The sequence below is a fragment of the Rhincodon typus genome, chromosome 22 (assembly GCF_021869965.1).
Source record: "Rhincodon typus isolate 14 chromosome 22, sRhiTyp1.1, whole genome shotgun sequence".
Taxonomy (NCBI): domain Eukaryota; kingdom Metazoa; phylum Chordata; class Chondrichthyes; order Orectolobiformes; family Rhincodontidae; genus Rhincodon; species Rhincodon typus.
Window position 1 is genome coordinate 43,325,762 of NC_063353.1, and position 12,215 is coordinate 43,337,976.

The following is a 12,215-nucleotide window of genomic DNA, read 5'->3' on the forward strand; positions in this document are numbered from 1 at the left end:
CAAAAGTAGTTGGAATAAAGTTGTAGAGGCGGATAAAAACATGTTAGAAAGCAAAAAAAAATGTTAGAAGTGTCAGTTTGCAAGTTGTCAGCTAAGGCTTTCTTTTTTCTAAAAAAAAGAATCTCACTCAAAAGGCAAACTGATGCGTCTGCACTTCTACACTGAAACATGTGTGTGGTTACATGGAGTGAGTCTACAATGCACCCCGACAGTAAACGCGAAAAGTAACAAATTCTCACCGTGGTGTGGTGGTGGATATCTCTGCACGGTGGCCCGGACCGAGTTTCCATAGTATGATGCGACGTGATTCGCTTGGCCATCAATGTTGAAAAGTACATCCACTTCCTCGGACGGGAGATAGGGCGCAGAGTCCACATACCCATGTCCCAAGCCTGGGTGGTGAGAGTCGGGATGTTGTCCATTCAGCACGGCGGGATGATGGTGAGTCATCCAGCGGGGCTGATCCACTTCCATCGCGGCCAACCTTCGAATGCAACCCCCTTTTTTTTGGTATGTGTGTGTTTGTCTCTGGGATTACAGTCCCTGTCCCCTTCAAAGTCCGAGCTCTATTTTTCAGTTTACACAATCCACTTAAAGTTGATCCTTCGGCGCTGCTTTCTCATACACCTGTACAGTGGGGTAGGGGGTGGGGGTGTTGGGGAGGGTGGAAGAGAGAGAGGGAGAGACGAAAGGAAAGCGAAGGTTACTTTATCTGAAACTGACACCTGACTCTTCATAAAATGGAGTGGGGGGGGGTGTGGAGAGAGAAAAACAAGTAAGTCTAAAATCGAAACTAATTTAAAACGACCGAGAACACTGAAGGTCCCGCATCGCTGAATGCGAATAAAGTTATTAACTGAACAAGGAACATTAAAAAAAACCATTAGTTCCATTGCCTGAATCCATTTGGTATCCAATACTGCCCCCAAATAAAAACCTTTAACCAAACATTAACCATGTAAATCCCCAATCAATAATGCTCTGCTAAATTTGAGCTTTGACGCTGTTTAATTCCAGTCTTGTTCTGTAATTTTTTTTAAAATGAACCACTTCGCAACGCACTCGTCCTTTCAAGAGGTGAGCTAGTGGGTTTAGTCATTTTGGGTTTTTTTTGTGGAAAAGGAAGAGAAAGAAGCGCTGAACGAACCTTTGCTGTTCCTTCGCTGGCTCTCAGGAGGTTGTCAGTCGCGCACATGAGCTAGGGGCTGGAGGAGCGTGAGCTGATCAGATGGTGTTTATGTCCCAGTTTTTTTTTCACAGTGAAGGCATTCTCTCTGAACTGGCGGATGGCGCCAGTCAGCTCTCAATGCACGGCGCGTCGGAACTTAAAAACAACCCACCCCCTCGCGGCCAATCAGAACCCTCCTCCCCCACTGCACCCCGGAGGCTCAGGCCCCGCCCAACCACACACCACCCCCTTTCTGATTGGCCGGTCAAACCTCCCTCCCATTGGTGGACGACGGCGCCCGCCCCCTCACCCCTCCAAGTACGCCCATTGGCTACTCTTTGGGCACCCATTGTCAGAGGGTTGGAATGAGGAGGGGCCGAATGGAGGTTTTTTTCTCTCTCTTCGAACAATCAGAGGAAGCCTCCTCCTCCAGAGGCAAAGTTGATTAATGGAAAAGGTTTGTGGCGTGTTGGGGAGGGATTGAGGGGTTGAGGGGTGTGGGGGGTGGAATTGATGGTGGTTGCAGAAGTCAGAGTTTATTGGTAAACTACAAATGCCAATCATCCCGCTTCCGCAATGTAACATTGTCCCGACTTGCCTCTACACCCCGCAAAAGTCATTCAAAAATTATCATTTTTAATTGAAAAGTCCTATATATTTTTTAAGAGACGATTCGTTCTGGAATTTTTGTTTTAGCACTTATCAGACGTGCTGTCCAAACACCCAGTGATTTGGTACGTTTTAAATCTCTCGATTTATATGTGAGCAACACCTGGGCGCTTTAACGTAGGGACTCCTTGACGGTTCAGGTCCAAGGCAAAATGACTTAAGTATGCATTCACATGTGAAGAAAGTAATAAAATATTCACTCACATGTGAACAGAGGCAGTGTAAATGGCAGGTAACTGTCGGCAGGCAAAGGTCAGATTCGGCCGTTCTGCCTGTCCGACGTGGGGAGAGCGACAACAACTTGCATTTATGTAGCGCCTTTCTGCTGCTCAAACGTCCCAACGTGCCTGACAGGAACTTTGTAAAGCACAAGATCGACAGAGAGAGAGAGCTCCACGTGAAACGACATTACGACTGGTAACCAACACCTTGCTCTAAGGTGTAGGTTTGATGAAAAGTCTTATTAGAGGGAAGAGAGAGGGGTTGCGAAACCTTAAGAGCGACGGGTAGAGATCGATGTTTTCACTTATCAACCTGGTACAGAAATATTGTGACACGTGTCTGGAGCAGATGAAACTTGAACGCACAGCTCCTGGTTCAGAAGCAGGGACCCTGCGCCACAGGAGCATCTGTGCTGGGAGGGGTAGATGGAGTCTGGGTTAGAGAATGAGAGGGAAAATCATTTTATTTTGAAATTGGGAAAGGCTGTTAGAGGTGCCTATGTGAAATGTAGAATGATGACAGGTGATTGGGAGCCAACTATTCTCTCGGAATTGAATCGTGTCAGGTAGGCACAGTGCCTCGCACTGGCAAATCATTCCAGTTCACTGCATCGGAATAGGAGGGCCGCGGGCTGGTATTTAGAGTCTAATTCCCAGGCCGGCTACACAGGCTAACAGTATGTAATTGGGGAAATGGGAGGTTGCTCTTTTGATGCTCTGCATTTTACTGAAATGGCCAGCCATGCCGACGCCACTTGACGTGACGTCATTAGCTGAATAAATAGCCAGGAAATGAGGCAGTGAAGAGGGAATTTCAGTCAGAAGGCCAGCGGAAGCGAAGTGCCACAGAACACATAACATAGATTTGTTTAGGTCAGAGAGCGAATATTCTTCACTTAGATCAAAGATTTCTCCCTTTTTTGGTGGGGGTAGTGGGATATTACTTTTCCTCAAGTTGATTTGCACCCGCAAGCCTCCTTAATGCGCAAGGATCTGGAGATTCTGATATGCACCCTTAGTTAACCAACCTCAATCATCTGCCCAGATTGCAATTCACTGATTAAGCCGAAAATGCATTGGTGCTTTTGTTTTCTGTCCCTTATAAGACACTTGAACGTCTCCATTATATAGTGAGTAGACAGCCCAAATAACTCCAATTCGATCTCAAGTCACTGTATAGAGAGCCCTAAACACCACAGTTCCTGTTTTGCCAGAAAAAGATTTGCGAAAAGACCTTTTATTTCAATCAATTTTCAAAATCATCATTCAAAACTCTCGTAACCATATAACCATTTTCACCTCTCAAAAATAAAACTTTACCTTTCCTTTTTGAATTAATTTGAATATTCCTGTGGAAAAGGATTAATATCATGGTTGATTTTATCTTATAGCTTGCGGCTGGTAACGTTGATCCACCCGTGACACATCGTTATAAACAGTACATATTTACTGCGTAGGCTCTCAAAGGTCTGTTTTAATAAATGGTGTGCTGCTTTATTTTTAAGAGGCCTTCATACTAGTGAGCTTTTTTATTTTCCATTATGATCTTTTGTGTTACCCTCACTTCTTCCTCCCTATCAGAAAGCTTCCCAAGCTAGCGAATAGTACCGAATGAAGTTAAAGATGCTCAATTAGCGCTCCACAGGCCAAGCATATTTTGCAAATGCATATAGTTGTCACGGTTCGCTCTGAACTCTCTTCACTTGCTCATGCCCCATTGCATGTAAAGGGAATTTTGAACTGAGACTGTAAACCCGAATCTAACCTGGGTTCGGGATGAGGGAATCCACCCGCTCCCTCATGTACCGCTTCTGTACTGAATGCTGACGATGGTGCCGGTGGACACTTTAACCTCCACCCCATTCCTACGCTGCAGGTAGGATCTCAGCAATGCCTAACAAGCCCCTAGTAGTTAAACGGAAGTTTATGGATGAGTAATGTCACGGGAACAGTCGGTACTGTAATTACAATCTATAGACCACAATTTATTGAGGCGACCACACACGATTCGGGCAAAACCAACGAATTTTGGTCATTTCGGTGGCTCGCGACGAGGAATTGTTGCATCTGCCCGTGTTTTTTATACTCCTGTTGCAATTGTAACTTTAACAGATCTCTGAAGAAGACCTTTGTGTGTGTGTGTGTGTGTGTTGTGGGCTAGTATGCTTTCGCTGTCTCTGTAATCCCGCCCAGTTACATGGTCTGTGCTGATTGACAGAAGTAGAGCTAATGGGCGCCATTGTTTTAACAACTAGCGCAAAAAATTCAATTGTGTATTTTTTGGAGGAGTGCTTCATTTTGATTTGAATTTTAAAAGGCGCGCCACTACGATTGATGTCAGTGCTGTCTCCCACCCCAAAGAACACAAAAACACACACATACACTCTGCCTTGGGAGCATTATTCGTCGATTCACATCGATCTTTTCGTAAAGCCTAAGGATGTTTGTTGTTGAGCTGTGATCAGGCACCGCATTGGAGTTAGACCACGTGTAACCGGGCAGACCTGACTCGTCAGAAATGATTGTTTAATTAACCGGCTAAGAGTTACCCTGTGCTGTTTGCGGTCGGTTTTGATCTTCTGTCTCAATCGCCCTCTAATATTCGGTTCAATCACCGCTCCCCTTACAGGTAAAGTTATATAAATAGCCCCTGGCTAAGGCACAGGGTTATACTGAGGACAGCGAGCCTCAAGGCAGAGCTGACTAGCAAGAAAAACTTCAGACGTAGAGACTAACTTGCATTAATTATCGAGATCCGTTCAAACGAGCGAACGGGATTAGTTGGTATCTAAGATACAGGATGGAATACTTTAAAACCAGATATTGAAATACCCCGATAGATTATAATCAGTATCTCTTTTTAAAAAAAAAACATCTTTATAAAGCTTTTAAAATAAAACGAGACCATACAATTCGTTGGTCTTTCTCTGGGCATCATATATTCTCTTTCGGATCTTAATTACAGCGTCTTTTTGTTCATCAGTTCACTAGCACATCTCTTTCTAAATCGACCAATGATATAAACCCAGAGTTTTCTAGATTTATAGAACTGATCTGACATTCACAAGCGAATGGTTTGGATAAAGAAAACGAGACATCTGTAGGCACAAAGGACAGGCTGTTATTTATTGTCCTCCGCACTTCGCCAGAACGTTCTTATTTAAGTGCTAATTCGATTCTTATCAGATTTATCACTTACAGAAGGAGTAAAGGTGTTACCATGCTGATAGATTTATACTTAAATGGTGACACACAGGAGAAACGCGTTTTCATCAGAAAATTGATCAACGCGATGTTCAGGCGAAATCAAAAAAAAACGAGCAGCGCAAAATGACTAATCGCTGATCGTACAATAGTTTCACAGGGAAAAAAGAAATGTTCGAGATATTGTGAAAATGTGCCTGTAGTGATGTGTTACGCTTTGGATCCAGGGTGAGTGTGTTTTTGTCTGTGTATACCTGTGTGCCTGTGTGTGTGAGAGAGAGTCTATGTGTATCTATGTGTGTATATTTGCGTGTATATGTGCGTGTGTGGCTGTGTGAGCCTGTGCATACGTGTCTGCGTGTATATACATGTGTATGTGTGTGTTTGTGCTTGTGTATATAAGTGGCTGTGTGAGTCTGAGTGCCTGTACATATACTTGTACGTGCCTGTGTGTATAAGGAGGACAATGTGCGAGTCTGCATGTATACGTGTCAGTGTATGCGTTTGTGGATGTTTCTATGTGTGTGTGTAAGGGGGTTGGGGGGAATGTGTGAGACTATGTGTGTGTCTACTTGTGTGTGTGTGTGTGTGTGTAAGTCTATGTGTGTGTGTAAAACCCTTCCTTGTGCGTGTGAACGTCGAAAGCCATGACTTGTCAATTTCAGGTTTCAAGTTGGTAAGTTCCGGTGAGTTTCACTCTATGGTTAGCTCCGACTTGTTTTTATCTAAAGGAGCGTTCTATTAGTACCGACTTAGGTTGGAATTACTGCAGATTCCTAATAACAGTTTCGCTTTGTTAAAACAAAACGTGTTGTTTCTTCTCAAAGTTTGGTGAGCTACTGTCTGAGAAATTGTGTACAAGTTGTTAATCCTGCTGGAAGCTGAACGAACCCACACACAATGATCTTTTTGGTATTGGACCACCTCAGACCGAGGACGGCAAAGTGTAGAACGGGCTAAGTGTCTTGTAGAGTCACAACGCTCCACAATTTTCCAGAAAATGTTAAGTCTAAACAATTTGCATGTTTGCAAATGCTTTAAACTAGAAGCAGAATTACATTCTGCGCGAGAACGGAGCGAGAAGGTGTCAGCTCCTTCTTCCCAATATTGTCTAAAAGGGCAATAGAATTGTTCTAGTGACTGCCTGTGGCCAAATTGTACAGTGTACAATTGAAAGGCAAGCATTCTAGAAAAAATAAATACTTCATGGTAAGTTCCAACATGTGGCAATAATAGCGTGTCCCAGCATTGTCTCTCGGCCTCCCTAAAAGACTCAATATGTATTTTAGCTTATGTTTTGTTTTAACTTGTCCGGTTTACTGTCATAGGGCAGCCAGTCATTGTGTTTCCTTGTGACAGAATGAGGGATGGAGGAGAGCTGGTCGGAGCTATTGACATATCTCTGGCTTTGTCAGGTAGAAGACTCGACCTGGCATATACTGAGATAGCGGCCAATGACTGCACGGAGATAACTCCGACAGTCGATTCTGAACTCCAGTGTTCTCCCCCTTGAGTATTCGGAAGGACCTATCGCCTCTCACAGGTGACATGGTGTATGTTTAATGTAGCAGATTAGGGAATGAAAGCGCCGATAGTTAGAATTGGAACATCCCTCTCTGTCTCCGGCTCCCTTCGTTCTTATTTATCCTCAATATTATAAGTTCGACGGGATGGCAAGGGAGAAATACCGGCCATATTATTCAGCAGACATTACATGGTTTATCGCAAAGTTTAGCTGGTGAATGAGCTGGTGCGAAAATAAAACAAAGAACTGCGAATGCTGGAGATCTGAAACAAAACCAAAAATTGCTGAAGAAACTCAGCAGGTCTGGCAGCATCTGTAGATGCCGAGTTTTGCCAGCAATTTCAGTGTTTTTATTTTAATGCTGTATCTATCTCGGTCTTTTTTCAGATTCTATCCGGATGCACTGGGACTCCGGAATCTATTCACGCGGTTCTTTGCTTTTTTTCCCTAAGACAGTCATTTAGCTTTAACACTTCAACATTCCAATTTAAAAAAAAACATTAACCAGAAACACTTACGCATTTAAAAGATGAACGTTTTTATTGCGGGTCAAATCAGCAACACGGCGCGCATGGCGAACTGATTGCAAATCTATTCTGGGGTAGATTTCAAAGGAAGAACTTTGTGCGTGTCTGTGCTCATTCATTTCCTCCTTATTTTGATCTATATGCCACAGTAAGTTTGCAGTTTCACAAACAGCATCATACACACAAAAAAAGTGTCACTTCTGTAATGTCAAAAGAAAGGTTCTTCCAGCGGCGACAGAGAGAGATAAAAGGATGAGTCGAAAGTGGGAGTGAGGAGATTGCAGTGTGTGAGACTGCAGAGAGGGACAGGAGCTGTGGACTAACCGTTTATGGCTTCTTGTTCTCCAAAGTAACCAGATAAATATGCAACGTTTTGCTACAATCGATAAACCACGATTATCCTAAATAATGACAAATTGAAATCCCGGATAGAAATGCAAATCTATATGCCCCTATATGTTATTTTATCCTCAGGAATGATATTTCAAAAGTTCCACATACGTATATACACATATATGTGTCTCCGCACATATGTTTATATACATTTACTCTGAGGAATCCAAAATCCATCCATAAATGCACACATATGTGGATTATAGACAAGTCATATAAATGAGCAGATATATAATCAGATACATGAATGTAAAGTCCACTTACTGATGTTCCCGTTGGCCAGTCTGCCAAGAGGAGGTAGAGACGCTTTTCTGAAAGAGTGAAATGAACATGAAATTGATCAGTATATTTTTGTTTGCAAGGAGACACTGCGGCTGTAAGATGACGACCTTGCAGAGTGACCCTCAACCTTCTGTTTCTCTTGCTCCATCAGGGTCTCACAGTGTTGCTCAGTACACTGGCCCAGTCCAGAGCAGCTCCTAATCATACAGCTCCATTAGGAACATTTTACATAAAATGTCTCATTGCCAAACAGCAGGAAGGTTCCTGAACAAAACCGCAGTGGGTTTTACCATTGCTGAGAGTATGCCTGGCGATAAACAGCGCAATTTACCTGCCTATTTGCCGACACCCCTCCCAAAATTAGATTTAATTCCGGTTCATAAATTCCGCCGTGGGACACCATTACGGTGAAACAGAATCTAATATTCATCATCCACAAAAAAAACACAATTTGCCGAGGTTCTAATCTGAGGATATTTTCGAAATGGAGCTAAAATGAATGACTAGCGTGTTAAATAACACCGGCACGGTGACAGTCATCGCTTTCTGAGCGTTTTCTTGCATCTTTTAGGTTAAAGCCCAAGCTAATTAAGCTGTTTCTTACCCCGTGCGGTTCTAACAGTGCATTTTTTGTTTGTTATCTATAACTTTGTTTATCTCACCCCTCGATGTTCTTTAACCGTGGTCCCTTCCAGAAGAGGAGAATGTGGTCTCCCCCTCTCCCAGCTACCCCCCCCCCCCAACCCACAGCAGTTACCCCGCTTTCTCAGACGCATGCACTATATGACAGTTAGTTGATAATGAGAACAATGTCCAGAGTGTCCCAATCGCTACTTCTAATGGTTGGTAGTAAATACGAATAAATGCAGGCTATTTTCATCCACTGTAATGCGCCTTGCCGTCGGACAATGGCTATTGATGAGATCAGTTTCTTCATTGTTGGACTCAAATGAAGTTCTGACGAGACTTAATTCGAAGGTCAGAATTGGAAATTCATTCAGATGAGTTTCATCTCACGCACATAGTTACTCAAACGCTGCTTTTTTTTCGGGAAAAATAACCTCACATAATGCCCAGGTCTGAATGCCGTGTTGTCCCAGATGAATTGCACTCAATGTATTTTCACCGTTAGCTTTGAGCACCGGTGTCTTAATTCCAACCAAACCCACTTAGGTGTAAACTGCATCATTTGGTTGGTTTGCAAAGTAATTGATTTCCTGAATTGACTCCCGAATCAAACTGTGAAACCGACCTTGGATTGATAATTTAATTCTGAACGGGATTCGCAGAAATAAATACAATACAGTAAAGGGGGGCTATTGACGGTAAAGGTAACAGAATACAGTACGATTTCAGCGGTTGTCAGCGCGTTTATTCTCGATTATGTTATTCTCAGTTTAACGAACTGTTCGTTAATGTCACCCCTCCGTTTGACTGCCTCTGGGGGTCGGCCTCACTCCACGTGGGGAAGATGTTGAGAAAATATAAATATTTACTGACCTCTTGAGCTCTTGTGTGGAGTCTGGCGCTAGCAGCTCGCTGTGTTTTTTTTTCCCCTGATCTCTCTCCCAAAACTTATCGCCCCGTGACAGACAGACGAGCAATGTGCAATTATAGCCCGACTCGCTATTTCAATCAGACCAAACTCTGCATTCAGCCGTAAAGCCAGCCTCTCGAGTTCTCTTCCGGGTTGTTAAGGTAGCTCAGATCAAGTCGAAGACTGACCATCCACGAAATACGATTAATTTCTCATTTAAATGATTTTCAAATGGGGGAGGGGGGTGTAGTGCGGGGTTGGGGGTGGTGTAGAGGGAAAAGAAAACAGCAAAGGTGTCCTTTTATAAACGCGGTTGTGATGTGAGTAAGACCTGGTATCTTCCAAATGCAAATTATTTCACGCTGTTTGCTGTTATTTCAATGCTCGTAAAGCAGAAAGAGGGGTTTAAAATGTCGAGGAACGAAAGGACTTGCCGGTTATATTAGCGGAACCGACCTTATCACCAAATGCACACTTGTTTTTGATTGTTTAATGTCATCTCGACATCTCTTGCCTCTCTGCTGCAGAATTCTCTCTCTACCTTAAACACGAAGACACGAGTGAATGAAATAAACGGGCCGGTCCTTAGTATTTGCATCATTTAACCTGGCTATTCACGCCAAACTTTGGGAGGGAGCGTGTCACGGTCAGACACTGGGAGTGTGACCATGTTTGAGAAAGCAGAGACCTTCAAGCTTACAAACTGCTTGGAGGTATCCGTCAAACAGACAGGGGAATGTTCCTAAATACACTTCTTGGAATCGATGTCTTTAATGAAAAGATAATCTTTCAAAAGTGTTGCTGACTGATGGTATCTTTGCAAAGAAAAAAAGAAGTGACGATTTTGTTACAGTGAGAGTAGCATTTTGTTTTCCCCACGCGAAATTAAAACTGAATTTTGAGGGAGACATGATCTCACATCCCTCGGTCAGTAAAATGATGAATTAAATATTGCACCTAGTTATAGCTAGGCCCTCACACACACACCGCTATCTCCCTAATAGACATGGGCTCACTTTGCTTATGGTGGCAGTTACTTTATAACAGGCTGGTATATATGGGAGGGGTGGAGGTGTGATGGCTAAAACCTCACTGGACTGATGAAAGGGACTTTAATATCATTCATTGTATCTGCTTGTAAACTGATCGCCACAATTTCTATCTTCGCCAAGCGAATTCAATCAAGCTAATAGATTCAAGATAATTAAGTCACTAACAAGACATGATAACATTCGGAAACAATAAGGGCGAGTTACAGATTAGCTTTTATCCCCCTCTACAAAAAAAAGAATAATTCCGAGAAAGTCAGGACATGGAAGAAATGGACTTTATGTTTATTGCAGGATACATTACAATGAAGGGAATATCTGTTTCCCTCCTCCTAATGTATGCTGTATAAAATAGATGACGCGTCGAATGACGGGCACCGTTACACGGGCGCTATTCTCCCGACTCTATTGTTTGCAACTACAAAACATATATACAATATCTTTATTTATCATAATATGCCGTATTGCCCACTTCAGATTGATCTCACAGAATCACAGTGAGATGCCAAAAGTCGAACAAATATACATTTTTTGGGGAGTGGAGTGTGGGAAGGCGAACAACAATGTTTGAATGTATGTTGATTTGACTGAATATTAATTTTCTGCAATACTTTTTCACAAATGATTTTATTTACGTGAACCTGGATGTAATTGGCAGGAGTTTGAGGCGTCTCCCATTTATCGCAGCCCCATTCTCTCTTAATCGATCGATAGAACTATCAGTGCTATCTCTGGAGACCAAGTGGGAATGCAGTTCAGCACCAGTGTTTGAACGTGTGGGTGAGGAAACTGCGAAAAAAAAACCCTTTCTTTGGTTGCAAACGGAGACAGAGGCAGTGAAGAATTTTACTTTGCCAATACAATATGTCGTTTTTGTGAAAAAAATCCAATTTCGGCTATCTGACTGGTACCAGTTGACATATATTAATATGGGTAAGATTTTAGACAGTGTATCCAATACACTAGGCACTGCTCCTTTATATTGTGACAACCGCCCACTAACCCGTCAGTCTTGTTTGCTTTTTATCTGCTTTTTGAGAAATAAACATTCTGGGTGTTTCCAGTGGACATTACATGACTCACGAGAGAGCGAGAATGGAATCAGAAACATATTTCGCCTTCTGTAGCACAGACACACAGTTTGGTACATATTCATATTGTAGGGGGACATAATAACGAAGTATACGAGTCTGGCACTGGATGGATTAAGATTACACACTTATAACGTGTGACTACATATGAGATTTGCTTCAATATGGAATTCTACTCTGCTATTATAATCGTTCCACTGTTTAGACCAGACAAAACTAAGAACAAGGTTGTCCATACGAGCTGCTTTACAATTTTATTATTAAATCAATGAAACACAACCAGCGATAACAAAATGACCAGGTCTGCTAAGCGGAAACAATTAGCAATGTTTGGAAACGTTTCGATATCAGCAGTTTTATGATTGATGATCGTTTGCAACCACCCCGTGGACGTTAAAAAAGAAGCCTTTATAGTTTCATTTAAACAATTCATCTTCAATAGCACTCAATTTTGCAACAACAAAAAGAAAATGGTTTTAACAGGCACGGGAAGAGTACGAGAGATAAAGTCCCCATAAGGGTACGACACCCCCGGATATCTTACCCTCC

At 42.6% G+C, this 12,215-nt stretch overlaps 1 protein-coding gene across 5 annotated transcripts in view; it reads right to left on the reverse strand.

Moving 5' to 3' along the window:
* Window positions 1-9,677, reverse strand: part of gata3 (GATA binding protein 3) — a 28,881-nt gene extending 19,204 nt beyond the window's left edge. For 3 of the 5 annotated variants that reach the window (XM_020515216.2, XM_020515214.2, XM_020515213.2), the window contains exons 1-2: window positions 1,148-1,310; window positions 240-627 (exon numbers count right to left, since the gene is read on the reverse strand). In XM_020515216.2, coding sequence (XP_020370805.1) covers window positions 240-474 — 235 coding nt within the window. In that variant the 5' untranslated portion in view covers window positions 475-627; window positions 1,148-1,310. Of the gene's footprint in view, window positions 1-239; window positions 628-1,147; window positions 1,378-7,971; window positions 8,019-9,489 lie in introns of those variants that run through there. The other 2 variants (XM_048610222.1, XM_020515215.2) reach the window with 2 other exon arrangements.
* Between the last annotated feature and the right edge of the window lie 2,538 nt (window positions 9,678-12,215).